The sequence below is a fragment of the Montipora foliosa genome, chromosome 2 (genome assembly GCF_036669935.1).
Source record: "Montipora foliosa isolate CH-2021 chromosome 2, ASM3666993v2, whole genome shotgun sequence".
In the NCBI taxonomy this organism is placed as follows: Eukaryota; Metazoa; Cnidaria; class Anthozoa; order Scleractinia; family Acroporidae; genus Montipora; species Montipora foliosa.
In genome coordinates, this window is record NC_090870.1 from 7,270,374 (window position 1) to 7,292,873 (window position 22,500).

Here is a 22,500-nt window from a genome sequence, read left to right on the forward strand (position 1 = left end):
ACTTCACAAACAACTATCACAATGCTTAAATAGAAAATACTCTCGTTCGTTCAAAAGTTAAGGATTTTCAATAAATATGTTTCACATCTCTCACACAGAGTTACTGTTTATCTAAAGACTTTTAAGTTAACATCAAGTCATTTTGAAATGACACTTACAGATACTATTAAAATTATGTAGTATCTACACAGGAACTACAGCTGAACACATTTTCCACTGGAGCAGTTTTCATAAGTGAAGCTGTTCAGTGAAGTATCATTTTCTCAAGGTTTGCATTATTCAGTACATGATTTGCTCATCAATTTGCATCCACCAAATCTTAATCCGCATCAACCAAGTAGAGAAAAAGAGAAAAAACCTAATGGTGTCTTCCTTGCATTGCAAACTAGGATTTCCTCTGCTTAGTTTAGATCCATGTCACTTTGGATCTGCTGGTAAACCAAGAATACAGTATAAACAACCTCAATTTTAGAGCATAATCACTTTGAAAACTGCTCCATTGCAGCCTTAACCTGAGGTTAACATTTCCAAGCTCTTACATTCTGCAGTGAAAACTGAGCCAGCAGTTATCACTACATTGATTATGGCCATGTCTTGCCTGGCAATGCATGGATCACAAGGAGAACTGTTTTGGTAAAATCACTTATAAAAGAACTCCACACTCTTTCACTTCACTAGTTTTCTCCTTCAAAAATATAGAGTAAGGTATTGTAATCACCTCAGACAGCCAGGTGATTTGGAAGATAAGACAGTTGTTGACCATTTATTGAATACAGATCACTATAACCACCTGGTCTCTTATTTTAAAAGTTGGAATATGCTATCCACCAGAAAAATCACTTTCCATCAACAAAGATCAGACAGCAAGACCAACACGGGTATCAAATGAACAGTGAGTTATCAATTTGAATCTAAGACTGCTTTTTCCCTTGGGAAAAATAAGGTCAATATAATTATGACAGGTCCCTATTCTTAAATTCTTAAATTTGTACACAAACGTTTTCTTCAAGAAAAGTACAGTTTCTGCCTAAATGAGTTTCAAGGTCATCTTCCAGCATCTTCAGTGTTTTTCGCACCTGCGAGACAAAGAGACTTAATTACTGAAATTCAATTCAAAGTCTTTTGTTGTTTGAGAAATGAAAGAAAGCTCTGGATCAAATAAAGGAATAAATAATGTTGGACTCTTGTTTTCTTAAAACCATTGAATCAGTCAAGTCCACGTCTACAACCTTTAGATTCCAGGTTTAGCAGAATTAGTGGAATAAGATAGACTATAAGCTTTCCCAAAAAACACAATATGGAAACAGAATGGTTTTTGTGAAGGTGACCTGAAATTATTGGTGAAAACCAATACTCTTAAACAGCTCAGATATTAACAAGCAACAGAATCTGTGGGCCATGTACTATTCTTGCACCTGACAAATTCTATGACGATTTAGGCTTATTTATGGAGAAGTGTTGGCGGAGTGAAGAGATCACTCACTGGCCACCAATGTATCTCAGATTTGATTCCCCAACTCTCCATCATGTGGTCTGGTTGAGTTTTAAGAAATAATTTATGTATATACCATTTGAAGTGCAGGCTGTAGACAAAAGAGAGAAAATGAGCCTTCCACTTATCTGGACGATTTAAACAATTATTGGATCATTCCAAAAATGTGATACACAAGTCCCAATTTGGCAGAAATAAGCTGTAAGTGGCAGTGACGTAGAATGTAAATATTTTCCTACTGTTATATGTATACATATGTATGTAATGCATCTTTTCCCGCCTGGGCTTGTAGTCTTTTGTTGTTGTCGCATATACAAGGCAGGACTATGGTAATGCACTCATCCCAACTCTTGAACTTTTCAAAGTTTTATTTTTCATAAGGCTTATCTGTTGATTAGATTAGTAACTATCTTGTAATAACTTTTTGCCCCTAGAGGTTGGTGCACCTGCATTTGGTTGGGGAATACAATCCCACTTTCCCATTGGATTTTTGGGGTTTTCGTATCAAGTGGCTGCACAATCTTTGTTGCCCGAGAGGTATTCATTTCTATTGTGCTTACTGTGGTTTTGTACATTATTTGGACAGCATTAAACACTCAGGCTCTCATTTCGAGCTGCACATCCCCTCCTGTGGCTGAGTCGTGAATATAGATAGCAATACAAGTGTCTTTCGTGTGCTCCGGTTCCAAAGATACCCTCAAGAGAAGAGTAAGCACCGGTAACGATTGTCTTTGTTTTGGGCATTTCTCAGAATGCTAAACTTGCTAGATTCAGTTTGCTTTTGCAGCTCTTACTTTAAAAAGACATGTTAATAAATTTAGTATCATTATAAGAAACATACCTGTGTTATTGCCTTTAAATTGGCAGCTACTATTGTTTTATACCTGTGGTTAGAAAGTGACATCATAAACAATGAGTTTAGTGATGAGTGCACCTTAAGTGAGAATTTTTAACCAAACTAAACTTATTTAATTAGTAATTATTGCAGTGATGGCAGCTTGTTTAGAGTTCAATATTAAAAAAAAAAGAAATTGCTTGCCAAATATTTTACCTTACATCAAAACTTTTCGTTGCTTCCACTTGTCTCTCTTGATAATAATACATGTCAGGGGAAATGCCTAGGCAATATTCTTAAGACTATTTTCCAGTGAGCCAATAATGAATGACAAAGCTATTGAGTACATTAAGTTAACCCTTTCACTCCTGTGAAAGACATATATTTTACTCTGTCTAACGCCAGATGATTTTACTCGTCAATGGGGAACCCCACTGGAGTGAAAGGGTTAACAACAGCTAGGTTCACTCAAAAACTATGTCCCCATTAATTAATTAACCCTTTCACTCCTGTAAGGGCCAATGAGACTTATAGATTTTACTCTGTCTAACGCCAGACGATTTTACTCGTCAATGGGGAACCCCACAGGAGTCAAAGGGTTAAGGATACTTTAAAGCATAAATGTGTTCATTGTGCTGGCGTAAAGAAATAGTATAATGGCGGAGCTCCGTGTGCCAAAAGCTCGTGCACGGAGCATCATTGGTAAGAAAATATGGTATCCCATCTGCGGGAGAAAATTTGGTTTTGGTCAACATACAACCATAAGTACATCCACCCCTCCATGTATGACAATATGACCAGTGTCACGTGACCATATTGCTGGGTTCAGTTTAGAGCTCATCAAGGTTAGTGTTTTTTTTTTTCTAAGTTAACCGCTGACCAGGCACTGGGTAAATAACCCTGGAGCTCTGCTTTTTGGTTTGGCTAAATCTATGCATTATTATTACATTTACCTAACCACTTCTGCATTAAAAACTTCCTGGCGTAGTTTCCACAGTTGATACATAGACTGTTGCCTGTTAGCAAAGAGAATAATAATAATGATGATAAAAATAATTAACAACAACAAAAACAAATCAACTTTTAAACAAAAAGTCTCAAAATGAAGAAATGAAATCCAAACTGAAGTAAATAGATGACTTACAGAATAATTTTTTCGGGCGAATAAGCCGGTGATGCCAAGATTTTTGGTTCCAATATGGAAATTCTATGCAGCAGAAACAAACTGCAGAACATTAAAAGTATTATCCTAAAAAAAACAAAAAACAAAAAAGAAAGTTACTAAAATTAGTTTTTGAGCCTTTTTAAATACTACAACAAAAAATAACAGTCTGGACAAGACATAATAAGAGAAACGTAATTTTCCTTTGAGAACTTGCATAAGTTGTCTTGTAATCTTGTAATGTATACTGGTCTATACTTGTCAAGTGAAGCTATGATCTTCGCAATTTTTACAATTGCGTAGAGAAGCCTGAAAAATTCAGGACTTCAACGGGGTTTGAACCCGTGACCTCGTGATTCTGGTGTGATGCTCTAACCAACTGAGCTATGAAGCCACCGACGTTGGGAGCTGGTCATTTGTGGGTTCTAATGGTGGGTTAGAACCCACATAATTATTATATCCGCAGTTCATATATGATTCATTTCATATACCATTTCATCATTGGTCTATACTTACATAACAGAAGTTGATAAATAAAATAGCTGTTCCCTTGTAAGTCTGAACAGGAAGAAAAGAGCAAAAATTACTTTAATAATACATTTATATGTTATACATGTAAATTTATTACAATAGCTGCTTGGGATACATTAACTCTACTTATTATAACAATTTACTATAGTCGACAGAATATTCATTATAATTGTGTTTCTGCAGATTGTTTCCAAAATATTTTTATCCTTTGCTGAGTAGGCAAAAAACCTTGCCTTGGGCCTGATGCCAAAATTAGGTACACGCATTAATCCTTCGATTCCCACGCCAGTCTGAACCGGCCACACTTAGTTTTTACTCAGTCAAATGCCAGACAATTTTACTTGTCAATGGGGAACCCCCCCGGGAGTCAATGGGTTAGCAAAATCATGAAAAAATGCCAAAATCTGACAACATAATTTTAAAAGCATTTTAACTCAATCTTTCTCAATACTTCAGCATGACTGACCTTTGAACTAAACAAAAACTGACTTGGGAGTATGAATATACAGTCTCGGCTATGGAAGCAAGAAGCATTGCAACACTAGCTGTAGGAATAAAAAACAACACACAACAGTTGGACCTGGATGTGAGAATACAAGGTATTTTTTAATATTATTTAATTAAAGTTCAATAATTAAGTTAATCACCACAAGAAGATGTTCACGAGATGATAAGATATAACTGACGCGGCCCCTAATTACTTTGTGGCTCTTTAAAAGCTTGCAGTAAAAAGCAAACTTAAATGATATACCGGTACCTACCACAATTAGTAATTCTTGCAGACTCAGGAGATGCTGGCTGATCTTTACTGGATCGAGACAATGTTTCAATACTTTGTGTACTAATTGTCTCGGCATGTCTGTCATTCCCTAGACTGCCTGCTGATGCTCGTCTTGTCTGTTGATCATATATCGTTGTTTCTTCCTCCTCATATTCTACAGCGCATGGATGGCCGTCATTCAAATCAACAGAAAAACAGATTATTATAATCAACAACTTTTATCATTACTATTGATAAATGATAAACAATTATATATGGCTACAATAGTACACACGCTCTGATTGGCTGCTGAGCGGGCAAGATTTTCTTGTAATGACCGGGCATTATGAAATTTTCTCGACTCAATGGCTCTTTTGAGTTGAGAGTAAAAGCTACGAATGTGTGGGCGAAAACAAAAATAAAAAACATACAAATTTCAATTGGACAAATTATAAATTCATTTTATATAACTTTGCAATATCATTATCATTTAGGATGTATGCCTCTGATAAATTCAACCAACTACAAAACTATGGAACACAACAATTTCCACTTTGAACAGTTTACACGTCCTCATTAGGCACTTTACTTTCAATCATAGTTTCTTGTTCTCAAACCCTACAGTGTTTAGGAAATGTAAAACTCTCTATTGTTTAAAAAAGTACTTAGATCAGGTACAGAGGAAACTAGGAGCTGTCTAAACATGTTGACAGAGGCACTGTATTTATGTTCAAGCTTGTGAATTAAAAGTTCAACCAAGACAGCATAAAAGCACAGAGTGAATATGAGAGCATATGAACTCCTTTTGGTCATCACGTTTCTTTTATTAAATAGAAGTACACAAGAAGTGAACTTTTTTGGGTGCGTACATTAATAGATATTGGAGGAAATGCGGTCCAGTGGTTAGGACGCTTGCCTTGAGATCCGGAATTCCCGGGTTCAAGTCTTGTTCTGACCACTCATTTGTTCCTGGTAGTCCCTGGTTCAACAAGTTAGCCGTACTTGTACATAGCCAACTGGTTTGCCCGCGGCCAGTTGAGATACTTAACATTTGTTGTTGTTGCGTTCTGTCGTTTCGTTTATTGTGTTTCATTGGCCTTGAAAAGCCCCTATGGGGAGTGGTCAATTGACTATGTATTGTATTGCATTGCATTTACAAATAAAATTATGATAACATTTTAGTTTAGTTTGACGAGCCAAAGGGTTCCAATAGTACAAAAATATGACTTCTTAAACAAACCATTTAATTCTTCTTGGGTGTTTTCTAGATTCTCTCCTTTAGCAGGTGCTTCTTCGTCTTCTGGCTGAGGACTGCTGACATTTTCCTGCAAAAAAAAAATTGCTTGCAATGAATAGTGATGTAAAGGGTAAAAGATAAATAAATTGCTTTTGATATAATAATGTATCAAAGCAGAAAAGACGAAAACAGCTGGGCAAAGTTGTGACAAAGAACTGTACACAGCTGGTCTCTTTTTCCAGTGTCCAGGCCTTAAAGAACCATGGTCAGTTATGTTACACAAGTTACAGTGTATATGCATTCAATTCATTTCATATCTTTGGCACAGTTACACACAAATACAATACTTCTAACATTATATTGACATGTTAAACGTGGTAAAAATAATAAATTGGTAGAACTACTATTGTGTGAATAATATGTCAGTATGGACAGTCTATTAACAGTTATTGCATAATTGGTTTTTATGGGTAATGATATCCATAAAACCAATAAAAATCATTCAATTATTCAGAGGTTTCATTAGAAGCCGGTCACCAGCGGTATACATCCGTCTACATGTACTGTATGTTGTCAGAAATAATTTGCCTCTCACCACCAGCTCTTCTGCCTTGATTTTCACTCAAACACTGGTAAAAGACACGAGTGACTGCCGCTTACATTGTTTGGCCCTGGCAACTACTCCAAAAGTTATCGAAACCCCTGATTATTGTACCTACATGTACATAATTATATTCAAAGAAATACACAGTTCAAGCAACAGTTTTAACAGCTTTCACAATTTAGCCTCACCATAATGAGAATTCCACACTCACTCAAAATTTCCAGGAACCCTCATAGGTTAGGTGTTGACAAAAACAAATCTACACACTATACTGACCGGGTGATTTTCTTTAATTTCATCCCATACTTGAAGGAGAAGCTTGTAGACAGTTTCTCTGGACAGGAATGATGAAAAGAAGTGCTGCAAGCAGCAAGCAAACAACAGTCAGGAAATCAAGATTTAGCATTAGCAACACGTTTATTGTCACTGTTGATTACGAAAGTTTGCTGTTTAGTGCAGAATATGTCCAGAAATGCAAGAAATAAGATGCTTCCCAATTTTGGTAAGGGTCACCAGATGTCCTGCACCAGCTCTTCTCCTCAACTTCATTATTACGCATGTCTTAACAGGACACTGTCATGCTAAATTTGCTGTTTTTATGTCAAAGCTGGGTAAAAATCTAAATTAGTGCTTTAGCTCACATGTAAAACATTCCAAACCACCCACTGAGAAGATATGAAATGTATTTATGGCACAAAGAGCTATTTGTATTTAATATTTGGCAACTTTCTGAAGACATAATCTCCAAACTTGAAAAAATTGGCCAGTTTTTTCAAGTTTCACTCCATTTCCACCCACTCCATCCTTGGCCACAAACAACAAAGGATAGCTTCAGTGCACTTCAATGGTTACTGGTAACAAAACTACAGCATTATTTTTTGGTCTTCATTGATGCAAAGACAACTTTTAGTGTCTAAAACAGCGTGACACTGCCCCTTTAAGGAGTACAGAAATTAAATGTAACAATTAATGTGTCCTCTGGAAACTCTGCTCTTCATGAAAAGATGACAAGATGCACTTACGCCCACCAAGAAAATAGTGCTAACTTTAATACACTGTGGATACCGTATTGTCGGCAATAGGTAGAAACTATTCCAACTTGACAGGACACATTGTGTTTGAAATCAAAATTGGACATACCTCTAACTACATACATTTCTAGTGCAGAGACTTAAGGACGGTGCCTACTAATTCAAAGGTATTTTTGTGTGTTTATGATTATGCAGGAAATGTAGATCTTAACAAGTGTTATTGAAATCAAAAAGAAATTTGGCAGTAACCACGCATTTTTCAAAGATAATTGATGACTTTTTATTTGTAAAAAGCTTTAAAATACAAAGCGATGTACGGCATTCTTTCTCAAATTGAAGCTTAATTATATCTCTCATAAATGAATGGTTACTAACTAAGATCTACTTTCTCTGGATAGTCTCAAACCGCGCAAAAATACCACTGTATTAGTAAGCATCACCAATAGGAAACCCAAGTATCACGAGATGGCTAGAACGTATGGCTTTGTGCAGACATTTTGATGTAATCTGTTACGCTTTTGCTTCCTAGTGTTTCAACCTTCTCAAATCAGGGAGATACAATGTACCTTTTCATCATCCGTGCAGATGAGTATTGCATTTGGCACAACATAGGCTGTCTTCTCTCTTGTTATTGACTGGATCTTTCTACAGTCTATTGTCACCTAATAATAAAAAGATGGCATTAACCCTTTGGCGTCCAAACCGGCCTAAACCGGCCAGACTAAGTATTTTAAACTGGCTAACGCCAGACGATTTTACTCGTCAATGGGGAACCTCTGGGAGTCAATGGGTTAAGAAATTGCTTTTTTTGCCATCAAAATTGGGGAGTCGACTTATACACCTGATCAAATTATACAAGGGTAAATATGGTAATATCGTGTATTGCTTTTAGACTGTGACCACAAGCATAAACAAGCATGAAAAGTTATTAAAATAATTATCATTTATTTCGTCATTTAAAAAAATTATTACTCATTTACCTGAGTTTCCCAACCAAAGATATTTGAATAAAAGCAAAACCATCCCTGGCTTACATAGATTCTTCCTTGAAGCAAAATTTCACGGCTTAAGGCACAGGAAAAGTCTAAGAACAATGACAATAACATGCAAATTAAAAATACTCATTTAAACAAAATAATAAACAAGTAGACTTTGGTCTTGACATGTACTCTGACATTAATTTCAGCTAATCAAGACGAATGTAATAATATTGTAAAATCTTTGCTCACCATTTATTGGAAACTGATCCTTAGGAACAGCTTTAAAAAGTCTGTGGAAGTCCTCGTAAGGAGTCCTTGGTGACAGGAGAGACTATAATACAAATAGAAAAAAGAAAACGATATTTGAGTAACAATCATACATGTACATGTATTTCACAGGTTTCTCCTTGAACTTTTTTGGTTAAAATGAGTCACAAACGTTAGTCAAACTGGCAGTCATTTGTCTGCAGGATTTGCATAATTAGTACCACAAACAGATTTGCAAAGACCCTTCATGACAAAAAACTAGAACAGTGACAATGGGTGTCATTAATTTAGTTACCGCACAAACAATAAGATATGTTTGGTATACTAAGTGGAAATTATATTGTTGAAGCACTTTGCAATACCTTGCCCTCCCACAATGTTGTTTTACAGAATGGGATAAGAAACTCACATGCAAACAACATTGTGAGGGGAGACTGAGCCGCAAAAGCTTCAGATCTGTATTATTATTCGTGTACTGTTCCGACAAATTTTGTCAGACTATAGCAGAAACCAAGGATTAATGAAGTTTAAAGAAAACGACAAAAGTTTTGAAATTACAAGACATGTTTCAACAGAAACTTCTGTCATCTTCAGTTGATTAATGTACAAAGCGTTCAGTTGAATTTATAAGTCGGAAAAAGTGCTAATTATGCCAGTAACAACGGCATGTACATAAATCGTGACAATGTGAGAATTAAAAGGACAGTTTTAGATTTACGTGATGCAGTTGTTGATTAAGAGAAGGTTGTTCTCTTTGAATATGAAAAGCTTCTTTTATCTTGAGTTGAAAAGTCGCAGAGGCGTGATCTAAAATATGGAAACATTCCCCTGAAGACAGGGCGCGACATTGTTCGGAATTCTGTAGGCGTTTGAAAATGTGAGAGGCCCTATCACTGACTAAGTGCTCACGCACGCGTGTGGAAAAATGCCGGGTTGTTTTGCCAACATAACAGGCATTACAGATGGCACATACATACGTCAGGTGCTGACGTCCTCCATAAAACGTCAAATTTTGTCATTTCACGTTGTTGTTTTGCTGACGACGGCAAAGAAATAAACAAAAATGACGAGATGCATGTGCAGAACGTGCAAAGCTATTGCTTTTGCTCCCTAAATATACAAGATTGTGACATTCTTGTTGCCGTTGTCATGGCTAAAGCTCCCTATCGACCACGTCCAAAAGGACTTGAATTCCCTTGGGCAAGCCGTAGGTTTTTTGTGCCAGAACAAGATGGCGTTCAAACGCTGAAATCATATGGCATCATGATTGATGAATAGCCGAGGGACCCACAGAACTGACATGATTACAATGCAAAAAAGAGAGCCGAAAAAAAAAAACTCACAGATACACACGTACAGTTAATTTCCTTGAAACTTACCAAGAAAAAAAATTCACATGTCAAGTAAGAGTGAGAGCCTCCAGACAAACTCCAAGAGGAATAATTTACATTTGACACTCCCTTAAAGCACATTTTCTGCTAATTTATTCAAAAATGCGCAAAAATTCAATTATCCTCGAATCCAATAATATTATTTTTTAAAAGTCTGACAAGAGTTGCATTTCAGGTCATAATGCCCTTGATTACTCTCAAAAACAAATAAAAGATGCAAGAGGTGTTGTATAGAAAATAAATTGATTTACCTAAGTAACAGGTATACTATTCTAATTATTTCAAAAGTCAGCGACTATTTTTATACGTAATTACAAAAAATCAAGTTCCATAAGAACCCAATCATTTAATTTTAAAAAATCAAAATTATTTTGCGAGCAATCAAACAACCAATCGCACATTTCATGTAAACGTGCATGAAAGCATAACATTTTACTTAATGTTTCAAAAACTCCACTACATTTTCTTCCCAATAAAGTGCATATAAATACTGCACGGTCAGACAATGTATATATAGGAATAATTGATTACAATTTAAAGCTGAATCTTAATCTCAACAAAAACACGACGATTAATATAATGCCAGTATTTGTTGACTTCAGCACATGTTTGCCAAAGAAAAATATGACAAGAGCAAAAACTGCTAAAAGTGAACAAAAATGTCCCAGATTAGTAGTTGGTAGTTTGACTAATGAATTATTAATTAAATACAATGCAGCAGGTGAATTGAAGCAGAAACCCGTCATTTTCTAAGTGCAATAGGTCTGAATTTATGGCTTAAAATGCATCTGTCAGTGAGATCTCAAGATACAACTTTCAAACCTATTGCTAAAACTATAATTTGATATTTATTTTAAAAGTTAATATTGCAATAATCTTACCTTATCAAAGCCTAAGAAAACAGAGAAACAACCTCTGGTGTTTTTCTTCAAATAAATTTACAATTCTTCACTTTTCCATTGAAAGATCATATAGGCCAAAGAAGAAACTACCCTTTTTCTTGCCTAATCTAAGAAAATTTCAATTTTAAGTTCAATTTTAGATTATTTTAAAAACATCCATGGATCATTGCAAAGTTCTTAATATTGTCACCTCTGGCAAAATTGCAAATTACATCTTACATATTGAAGTACTTCACTTTACCCATCTGTTTGGTGAATTTTGTCCCTTTCGTCTAGCTTTGTTTGTCACTTGAAAGCTATCATCTTTAGATTTCCCAAAAACAGAACTACGTCTCCTCAATTTTCGTTTCCCTTGATTCATGTTACAGCCACCACTTGTACTTCATAAATCTTCCCCCAATAAAATCACCTGGACACATCATTGTGTAAGAACTCACTTAAAATGATGGACAAGACTTAAAAGGAAACTTCTTATTCTATTTGGAATGATTTATTCAGAACAGAATATCCATATATTATAATCCTCTGTGTTATTACAACCAACCACAAAGAGCACTGACTCTTTCTGATTGGCTTACAGACTGCTGCAGGTGGATTGTGTAAAAGTTAGATGAATTTGTGATGGAAATGAGGATTTTAATGATAGAATACACATAACCTCCATCAGTAAGAAAGCAAATTAAAAACAATGGTCGGGCAAAACTGAAAGTGACCAACGAGAAATACATTTATTAGGAAAACAAGTGTAAGAAAAGATCCTAATGATTAAAGCATCTCAGAGAATTAAGTAACAAATATCTCACGTTCGGACATTTAAAGAAAATGGTTAGATGGAAACACGGCCTAGCAGTAACAGCAATTGGATTACAAACAGACATGCAAAAATCATGTCTATAATTAAATACTGTTTCTACAATCCTCATCCCAAAGTTCTGAATTCTTTGTTATTAAGTATATTTTTGGTCAAAATTACCAACTTAGACAACCAACCTAGTTGCTTTAATTGCAGTGCGGTCAAGTGGTTAGGACGCTTGCCTTGAGATCCCCAGCTCAAGTCTCGGTCTGACAACTTGGGATTTTAAAAGTTGTTTTTGTTGTTTTCTGTTTTTTCGTTGATTGTGTTTCATTGCCCCTGAAAAGCCCCTATGGGGAGTGCTCAATTAAGTATGTCTGTATGTATGCAAACTTCACAAGTAACATTTATTTCAAAATAGAACATAGAATGAGGCATATCTCGCTTTAAGTATTGTGAAAGTACTTGTGTTTAACAATTATTGTAGGTAAAGTGTAATAATAATTAGCCTGCATAGCAAGCGTTCATGTTCGAAAGAGCTCACAAAAATTTTCCTTGAACTGGCCGCACAAAAGTTGGGGCAAGAGACTCAACAAACACTTGCAAGAAGACCCCCTATTTTTGAAAAACCCATTCAACCACAAACAGGGGCCTCTGATGCGGCAAAGTCACAATCATTGACAGGTGACAAATTTTCATGCAAAATTTTTCTTGTTACTTTTATCGTGACAAGGTTTTGAATCGTGTTTGAGTGCTGAGCGAATCAGGTCTCAGTTTTACCTTGAAAAGGGAACAAGAACTGGCTATGCACGATATCTTTTGGCCTTGATCCAACAATAACTGAGCAAAGAATCCTGTTATACAGTAGATTTTATCACACCCCTTCGTATCTGTCTCCAATAATTAATATACTTTTAGATTATAAGAATCTCAGGCTCACAAAATGTAAATATTGGCTATGTTGGAATTCAAGTGAAATGTTATGTCATTAGCCACAACTAAGTAACTCCTGATAAAAATAATGAGAAGCACTTGTGTCTCAGTCTTGTGAATGGGTTTTTAAACAGTGGTCTTGCAGCCATACATTTCTTGGCTATCACCCATGAAAAAGAAAGGAAAGGAGAGGAACTTTATTTAATGGTCTAGTCGTTCTAGGAATGGTGCACTAATTGGAGACAATTTAAAATGAAATTAATATCATTAACGCAAATCAAGTCAAATATTAGTTTTTGAGGAGAGGGGAAAACCGGAGTACCCAGAGAAAAACCTCTCAGTGCAGAGTAGGGAACCAACAAACTCAACCAACATTACACCGAGTCTGGGACACGAACCCGGGCCACATTGGTGGGAAGCGAGGGCTCTCACCACTGCGCCATCCCTGCACCCCTACAAACAATACAACAATACAAACTTTTCACATTTTAAAACTGCATACCCCTAGCTGTAACGTAAGAGATGCAGAATGGATTTGACCTGGTTCATTTCATTATTTTTTGTCTGTTAACCTACCCTAAAGAACTTTGGCGTCTTGTCCACTTTGAGAAACTGAGACTGCAAAGAAGAAACTAAATTAAAATTCAGTCTGGGGAAGATGTCTGCAGCTGTTTTCAAAATTTCTTTTACTCAAATGTGCCAACCACTGAAACAAAGGAACCTTTTCTTTCCACAGCAAATAAGACTCACATCGACACATTTGTGACAAGAGGTGTTTTTTTTTAACATGAAGTCATCACCTCTGCCGTGTCAATGGACCAAAACGATATGCAAATACCTATGGGCAAAATCACTGACATCTTGCTCACAGTTGACTACAACATACATATTATTAAACTTAACTTGCTTCTTTTCATCATAAACAAAGAAGCTGTTAAAACATTTCAAATACAAAGAAATGATTCATACTCTGAATTAACAAATAACTAAGATTTGATAAGATAAACAAACCCCAATAATAATTTTAAAAAGATGGTAATTGATTAATTAAGTTCGTTAAAAAAATATTTTTAAATCATTAAAGGACAACAACCAAGATGGTTTACTTCACGAACTGACTTGGCGTTACTTGGAGAAAAACTGAATGCCTCTTTGGAGGAGTTAAACCTTAGTAACGCCTAAAAAATTATTACCCGGCACTAGTTTTTGGGAGGCTCAGTGCCTCAAGGTTAGTGCACTCGACTCTGGATCGAGTAGTCCGGGTTCAGGTCCTGGCCGGGGACATTGTGTTGTGTTCTTGGGCAAGACACTTTACTCTCACGGTGCCTCTCTCCACCCAGGTGTATGAATGGGTACCGGCGAATTTAATGCTGGGGGTGACCCTGCGATGGACTAGCATCCCATCCAGGGGGGAGTAGAAATACTCCTAGTCGCTTCATGCTACAGTAACCGGAGATAAGTGCCGGCCTGATGGGCCCTCTAGGCTCGTAGTAGACTTTACTTTTTCGCTTTACTAGTTTTTGGAGCTACAGGAGACTTGTGGAAAGTAGGCCATTTGACTAGGTTTGGTGAACATAAAAATTATTATCCAGCTATACTGCTACGATTCAAATTGCTACAAATATTGTTCATGAATTATCCTTGGAAAATGCGTCGTTACCCCCAATTTTCTTGTTGGATTTCAGTAACACTTGTTAAGGTCTACCTTTCCTGCATAATCATAAATCGGGGCAAACATACCTTTGAATTAGTAGGCACCGTCCTTAACATTGCCAAGGTAGAGTAATGTTGGAACCATTTCATGTATTTTCTTATTTGTGACGTGCAAATAAAAACCAAAATCGGTTTGTGAAATTCTACCTGAGTGGCGATGATGTTTACCTTGAATTATCGTATTTTCTTACCTTGTTGGTGGGCGAATCCAACTTAAGCACCGGGTTTAAAATCCATGGAACATATTGGAATTTTCGCCGTAACTTATCGCACGTCTTTGATTTGAGGGAAAATCGGGATTTCCGTTTTTTAAGTTGAAAATCATTGTTCTCGTTATCTTTAATGCGACTGTTACTTTCTTCTAAACGAGACATCATCACTCAAGAGAGGAATTAGGAACTTAAGCTGGAACACGGGAAAACATGGAAGGATAATAAGAAACAAGCTATTTCACATCATCACGGACGTCGCTATTTTTATCTTTGCATTTTGCAATCATTCCTTATAAGACAATTGTCAAGACGAAGTTGAAGATACGATGTTTGGATGAAATTTGTCAATATGGTCAAACCCATCGATGGGTCGTGACATCACCTCATGCCACTTTCTTTCACGGCATCACCTCACCTGCGATCGCGACTTCCGGTTGAGAAATAGTGCGCTTTCTGTGAGTTCAACTTAAATGTAAACAATCTGCAATTTAAACTGGAAGAGAAATGACACTTACCTGGGATACTGAGCTTGCAATTTCATCGGAAGAAGATCTTTCACTGGCCGGAAAGAGAAAATGGTCTTAAATGTTTGAAAGCGGAAACTCGGGAAAGGTTGAAAAGGACCTAATTCGCTTTGCATCATAGCACGAAAGGAATTGCATTTGAAATACCTAGGAATTAATCATGTAGATCAGTTCGTCAAATTTAACGACTAGGTTTGATCTCTTCTCTCAACTTCTTGATTTCCGCAGAGTGAAAATTAAAATTGGTTTATGGAAATATTTACTGCAACCATTGGAAAGCGGTTCCTCATCAATAATATTTAATAAACAATTGTAAATACAATTAACATACCTTTTAATTCTGCCTCTGTAGTCCACCTCGGGAATTTCACCGTTTACCTCTTCTGCAAATCTAAAATACAGATAATATTCTGTGGTAAAAAAACGGTTTGACGCCACAGATCGAGTCGTCAAGCGCACATCTGATAAACAAAACTCAACAAGGAAAATGTATGCACTTACGTTTCGAACTCATTGAAACAACTCGTTGAACTTGTTGAATCGTTGTTTTCTCCTTCGATTCCTGCCGCAACATCCATTTTTCCAAGGCGACTCGGAGTTGGTCTGGTCCAACCTGCTCTTTCTGCAAATAAGAGCACGCGAAAGTTAAGTTTGGTTACACAAACAACGTACTCGCGAGTGTAACGAAACGTGTGCGTAACGCCCGACTCACTCTTGCCTCCTCTTTTCCTCTTTTTAAATTTCACCATTCTTACAAACACTTTCATAGGTAAAACCAAAATCTTCAATCCTTGAGCTTGATACTTGTTGCGCTATTTTGAAAATTACGGGACTTTTACGAAATGAATATATTCACCGAATGTTTGCAATTACCATTTACAGAGGACTATGACCTTCACAGTTATCTTCCGCTATTCTCGGAAAACGTCTGTGACGTAGATCAGCTGAATTAATAGCCTTTCAGTAAGTGAAACACTTGACATATTATCAAATCCCAAGGGAAATGGTGATAGCCAAAACACACCTGCCCGATGCTAATTTTCATTCAGTAAGTTGTATTCCCGAGTCTTTCCAGAGATACTCTGAGAATATTCACCCAATTTCCCACACAAAACTTTTAGTACAGAAACACTTCTCTTAACATAAACACGTTCGGAAGAGTCGTGATTATGGAAAGTGAAACTTTTCCCTAAAATACAGAGAGCATAAGTGTTGATGTGTTTTACATGTAATTTAATAAATCTGTCGCTCGTTTCAGCGCGTGTAATATTCTATATATGAAAAGCAATTCTTTTTGGCTAACTATGGAAATTAAATTATTATTTAGGTATTCAATAATCTCCGAAGATTTGGAGATAAACGCCAGAAATCTCTCTAGGAAGAATACTGGAGGTTAACTGTTACATTTAGAGCTTTAACGTAAACCGCTTTCGACCACCACAAGAGTTCAGGAGAAGTCATAATAAACATCCGAAAAACTTACCACAATTAATTACCCTTCGATCTAATCCTTCAAAAAGCAACCACAACGCTCTAATCTGTAAACCCTTTGAAATAAGCTTGGGAAATTCAACATGGGCGACAGTGAATATTGAAGAACGAAGCTTCATTTCAATGCGGGCTTTTCCCTGATTGGACAGAATTCTTTGCCGGTAATTTCGGGCGGGTGGCTGTTTAAACGGCCATACAATTACTTTTGATTAATTACAATCGAGTTTGTTTTCATTGACGTTTAATGCCATGTAACTGCGATCAACTGTCAATAAACCATTATTCCCTTTCTTACGTACAGTGAGAAATACGATGGACTCACTGCGTTGCCAACGAAGTGTGATTAGTCGCACGTATCCATTTACTAGGAAATTTGCGACATTTTGTCGAGACAAAACGTTCATTGAAATATCAGTCGGAATTTTTTCCCCTAGGTAGGTTCTGAAGTATTTGCTCAGGTTTTCATACCAACGAGATGGATGGGCAGTAGTGAAGACTATAGCGCCTGACCACTAACCAAAAAGTTCTGACACAATTTGGAAGAAATGACAGGGCCAAAATTTATAAATATATTTTACATATATTTTTAAATTTATTCTTATTTTTGCTATTCTAATAACGAAAAATTTTGTTGACTTTCTTGTAGTTAATAACCCTCATCCTTGATGACGTCTGACTGGTTAATTTCACCATGAAGCCTCGATTTCGAAAATCAAACTTGTAAAGCCCCATTTACACGAGCAATTTTTCCTTGACAAGTTTTCCTTGACAAGGAAAAATTGCTCGTGTAGATGGGGAATAGTGGACAAATTTTCCTTGCCAAGGAAAATCTGGCGTGCTAGCTTTTCCTTGACAATGAAAAATTGTCAAGTCTGAAATTTGCTCGTGTAGATGGACAACAAGGAAAATGTGACAAGGAAAACTTGTCATATTTTTCATTTACACTACCAAGGAAAACTTGTCAAGGAAAAATTGCTCGTGTAAATGGGGCTTAAATTCTAGCTTGAGCTGAATCTCAAAGGCACAAACTTGTAAAGAAAACCAACTTGCGAACAGTATTTCATTTCCAGATGATGTGAATAATTTTGTGCAAACGAGGTTTGGTGGTGAATTTTGTAGCATGTGCCGTTATCATGCATACGGCCTGTAACTGGTCTGCATGTGATGTCCTGATGGCATGTTGGATGGCAAGAAAAATAACCTGTGTCTCTGCTGGGAACTAAACTTTTATTATCATGCAAATTCTGTGAAAAGAAATTGTATTGTATTGTTAATCATGAGGGTGAAAACCAAGAATGATTTATTAGTCTTACATGACATTCTTAATTTTGGAAAAGTCAAATGTGTGGATAATTTGCCAACAACCATACATCTTCCTCATCAAGCAAATAACGGTAAACCAGGAAAGTGTAGTCAGCTATAGAGTTGCAAACTAATATACTGTACGACACTTTAAAGATTGTTCCTAATATTCAGGCATGTCAAAAATATTTTACTGTAACTTGAAGAAAGTAACACAGTAGGCACTATATAAGCTACCGTAAAATTCCGAAAATAAGCCCCGGGGCTTATATTTTTCAAAGGCCCTTTTCGAGGGGCTTATTTTTGGAAGGGCTTATATTTGGAGGGGCCTATCTACGGAGGGAAATTTGCGTTTCCGAATCGATTGGGTTAGCCTTACAGTTGGAAGTAAATTTATCGTTTTTGCTTTGTTTTACTTTGTATTTGAGGGCAATTTTCCAAGTACAAGTTCCCGGGGGGCTTATATTTGGAGGGGTGATTTAAGGGAGGGTTTTTCGCCTTGCCGCTTTGGGGACGTATATTTGGAGGGGCTTATACACAGAGGGCGTATTTTTGGAATTTTACAGTACCTGTTTACAAATAGCAGCTTAATTAAGGTGAAGTTCCTAAAATTATGAAAGTAGCCAGTGGTATAAATCACACACACACTTATGCACTCCAAGGTTTGGTGTACCTATTTCTAACAATAAGGTAAGTACAGTTGAACCTCTCCACAACGGCCACCTTGGGGACAGAAGAAAGTGGCCGTTGTGGAGAGGTGGCCGTTATGGGGAGGTAGGGGTGTAATATGACACCCTTTTTTTTCGGGAAGTACCTGACATGTTTAATATTGCGCCAAGTTCATGCTTACTGTAGCCTATAAAGGCAATGCAATCTTATAGATGCAGATAAAATACACAATAAGACTTGAAAAATGTTTTGAATCAAAATATTAACAAGACGAAACGAGCAAGATTCGTAATATTCACTATGAATACTGTAGACATTTCATGCTTACTGCAGCATATAAATGGAACACAATCAAAATACGTATACAGTATCATTAAAAAGGGTAAAGAAACGAAATGTTCCGAAGACAAATATCGATTACTGAATCAGTTTGTAAACGTCCGTGTTTAGAATAGCAGATACATTTTATTTTATTTTAAATGAAATAAAGTAGTCAAGGGTTGTCTGCTTGAGCGAGATGTCACGCATTTTGCTAAGCAAAGTGGTGACTTTACTTGTAGCTTGGACGAGTTCTTCGTTCCTGTGAAACTCAGCAAACGTAGCAAGGTCATCAGCAGCTGCTAATGCTTCTCTCACGGACTGAAACTTTGGTTCACGTAGTGGAGGGTCAAAGTCATCACCTTTGTCGTCCGCAACAGTCGTGTCCTCATCGCTTTCATCAGGTACCTCGAGTAGCTCCTTTCTTACTTCAGTTCGCCATTCAGCATCATGAACATCAATCAGTGGCTGTAAGCAGGGAACAGAGTGATCATCGATATACTCATTCACTGTCACTGGGCCTTCATTGGTGGGATCTTGCACCTGATTTAAGAGCTGTTCCAAAGTAAGCAACTCTTCTCCTGCGAAGGGGTCATCGTTCTCTTCGCATCCTTCATCAGAGCAATAGACACCGACTTTAGACCAGCACTTCACAATAGTAAGTGGGTCAACTTCTTGCTACGCTTGTTCCATCCATCTTATGGCCTTGAGAAGGTCGATTGATTTGACGATGTCACTTGCCTTTTTGTGGACATTGGTGCGTCCTGTCTGGCTGCAAACATACTGGAGAAGCTTCTTCCTGAACTTCACCGTCCATTTCTTGATTACTCTTGCATCTAGGCACCGTGTTCTTGAGGTCGTGTTCTTGAACTTGGAACAATTTTTGCGCTCAAAAACTTTATTGATTCCTGTTTTTTTCCATTTTTTTTTCCTTTTTTTTTTAAATAATGCACCATCATTTGTGAGTAGTGACACTAGATTCTGAAGTGAATGATAATATTTGCCTTCAGCATTTCAACATGGTTACTAAGCAAGAGAAGTCCACTAGCCAAAACTGAATATCTACTAGTATTTGGCCAGTTGCCTACTGCCAAGGTCGAGCCCTGTGAATACCATCAGGTTTCCCTCCTGAGAGTGAAACTTATAGATTTTAATCTGTCTAACGCCAGACGAGTTTACTCATCAATTATTGTGGGTGCAAATTTTGTCGGAAGTTATGGGGGCCATTGTTATTTTTTGGTACATCAATGACTTAACCAAGTCATCAAAAAATGAACTTAAAGAATTTTTGCAGATAATACAAATATTTTTTATTCTTTAAAAGACTTCAAGCAACTTCTAAGAGTTTGTTAGTTTTGTGATGTTCAGAATCTTTTATTGCTATGTAATTATTTTGTAATCCTGTTGAATTTTACAGTGTATAAATAAATGAATAGTTAAATAAACAAAAAAAAAATTCCTGGAGACCTAATCGCCGGTTTTCTTTGTCACACCATCATCAAAACCATTCAACAAATTAAGTCAAGAATCAAAGAGATAAAAGAAGATGAATATTCAAACAGTCTAGCAAAAGTCCAGGTCTGTGTGATGTTTAGTGTGGGAGATATTCAAAAAAATGTTTTACTAAGATTTATAGGGCTTTCTATTGAGATGCCATGTTTGTGTCCCTCTGAGAGGCACAAATACGGCAGCCTGAGGCTAACAACTCATATTTCATCGAGTTTTGCTATAAAAAGGCTGTAGTCATCTTCCGAGGGCTCATAAACATTTATATGAGTACATATTCTTACACAAGGACTGTTCAGATTGCAAAGTCTCGGTGGATAAGTCACTTTTTTTCACCTAGGTGACAGTATTCTCGGCCACAATTTTAATATTGTGTTACGCAAAAGGTTAAAAATTCAACCTTGCTTTATCACAAGGTGAAAAATCCTATCAAACTTAAAATTTGTGAAAAGATAAGTCTTCAGCTGTTCTAATAACTAACTAAAATAAAATCTCAAAAGGATTGATAATTCCTTATTTTTTAATTTTGATAATGTCATGTGAAAGCTAAGAATATCAGAGAATGGCATCCCAGTTTTCGATATTGTGTTTTCGATAATGTGTAAAGTGATTGTTTCAGTCCCCTTGTGGAACTAAGGCAGGACATTGGTTTATTCTACAAGTAGCCGTACTCCCCCCCCCCCCCTTGCGAAGAAAAAATTGAGAGAGGGTTCCAACCTCTATCTGTTGTTTTCTTCGTAGAGGGGTATATGGCTACACATAGGCTAAGATTGGTTATACAGTATTTAACAAATAGATTCATTGTCGTTGTGCATCTGTTCGGTAATAGGGAATTTAAGAAACAACGACGACGGCGGCTACGACTACGACAACGCCACAAAGCAATAACATCATTGGCTAAAAGAGCATAAATAATCGTGCTGCACGTGCAGCACGGATTTTAGCAAGTATTTTTGCGGTCCTCTGCATAACGACGACGTGAAATCACCAAATTTGAGGTTTTGACGACAACGTAAGCATGCAACAGAGAATCTTTCATTCTCTATTTTAACTTTGAAACCGCTCGTACTGATTTATTTTTAGGATACTTCGCCCATATTGTAGGACATGAACGAGACTGAATAAATAGAAAGACTTACGATAGAGCCAAGTTATATTTTGAGGTGACGTTTTCGTCGACCGTCGCCATCGTAGATCTTAAATTCACTAATAGATTACAGATGACGTGAGAATGAGATAAGAACGAAAAAGTGCCTGGTGTGTCGTTGATGTTCTTAACACATTTTGACGTCTTCTGTGATCTTTTCCTAAACAGGTGCATAGCAACACAGTATCTATTTTCATTATCCAACTGCATTAGTTATTGTACAAAAAAAACCATGAAACAAGTACAAATATTCCACAATATTGTACAGTTAGTTATTTCTACACTTGGTTATTGTACAGTAGAGAACCGGTTTGCCTAGTTTTAGTTGCTGACATTGACCCTCACGCACAAATCTGAATGATAAATAGCTTATGAGATGGTTTGGTGTGTAGTATCGCTGAGTATTTCTACTTGTTGTTTGTTTGAGCCCTAGCTGGCTCGTCAAAATACGGCATCATCTCGTAAAATTACTAAGCGATACTAAACACCCAAAACATCTAATAACATATAGGTTTTATACAAAAACGAATTTAACAACGTTTTTGATGATGACGTCAGCTATGCGTCTGTCTTCTGTTAGATGATAAGTGATAACCAATCAAAACGCGTGTATTATTGAGCTTACTATTCATCATATCCTAGCTATCGCACGCGCGTCCATGGAATAATCTGGAATGATAAAATTTCTATACCCGTTTAC

General features: G+C 36.7%; 1 protein-coding gene across 9 annotated transcripts in view; it reads right to left on the minus strand.

Annotated features, from left to right (window-relative positions):
* The window catches only part of LOC137992288 (GRAM domain-containing protein 2B-like), a 23,876-nt gene that overhangs the window by 1,074 nt on the left and 302 nt on the right, over positions 1–22,500 (minus strand). Inside the window, exons 1-17 of one of the 9 annotated variants that reach the window (XM_068837539.1) lie at positions 16,851–16,989; positions 15,869–15,989; positions 15,699–15,758; positions 15,359–15,401; positions 13,495–13,536; positions 8,882–8,963; positions 8,633–8,736; positions 8,219–8,314; positions 6,898–6,981; positions 6,021–6,105; positions 4,782–4,955; positions 4,487–4,565; positions 4,006–4,047; positions 3,472–3,576; positions 3,281–3,343; positions 2,334–2,376; positions 1–1,076 (exon numbers count right to left, since the gene is read on the minus strand). The exon at positions 1–1,076 is cut by the window's left edge and continues 1,074 nt beyond it. In XM_068837539.1, the coding sequence (XP_068693640.1) occupies positions 981–1,076; positions 2,334–2,376; positions 3,281–3,343; positions 3,472–3,576; positions 4,006–4,047; positions 4,487–4,565; positions 4,782–4,955; positions 6,021–6,105; positions 6,898–6,981; positions 8,219–8,314; positions 8,633–8,736; positions 8,882–8,963; positions 13,495–13,536; positions 15,359–15,401; positions 15,699–15,758; positions 15,869–15,989; positions 16,851–16,977 (1,446 nt within the window). In that variant the 5' untranslated portion in view covers positions 16,978–16,989 and the 3' untranslated portion in view covers positions 1–980. Of the gene's footprint in view, positions 1,077–2,333; positions 2,377–3,280; positions 3,344–3,471; positions 3,577–4,005; positions 4,048–4,486; positions 4,566–4,781; positions 4,986–6,020; positions 6,106–6,897; positions 6,982–8,218; positions 8,315–8,632; positions 8,737–8,881; positions 8,964–11,433; positions 11,633–13,494; positions 13,537–14,822; positions 15,143–15,358; positions 15,402–15,698; positions 15,759–15,868; positions 15,990–16,079; positions 16,257–16,850; positions 16,990–22,500 lie in introns of those variants that run through there. The other 8 variants (XM_068837538.1, XM_068837543.1, XM_068837540.1 and 5 more) reach the window with 8 other exon arrangements.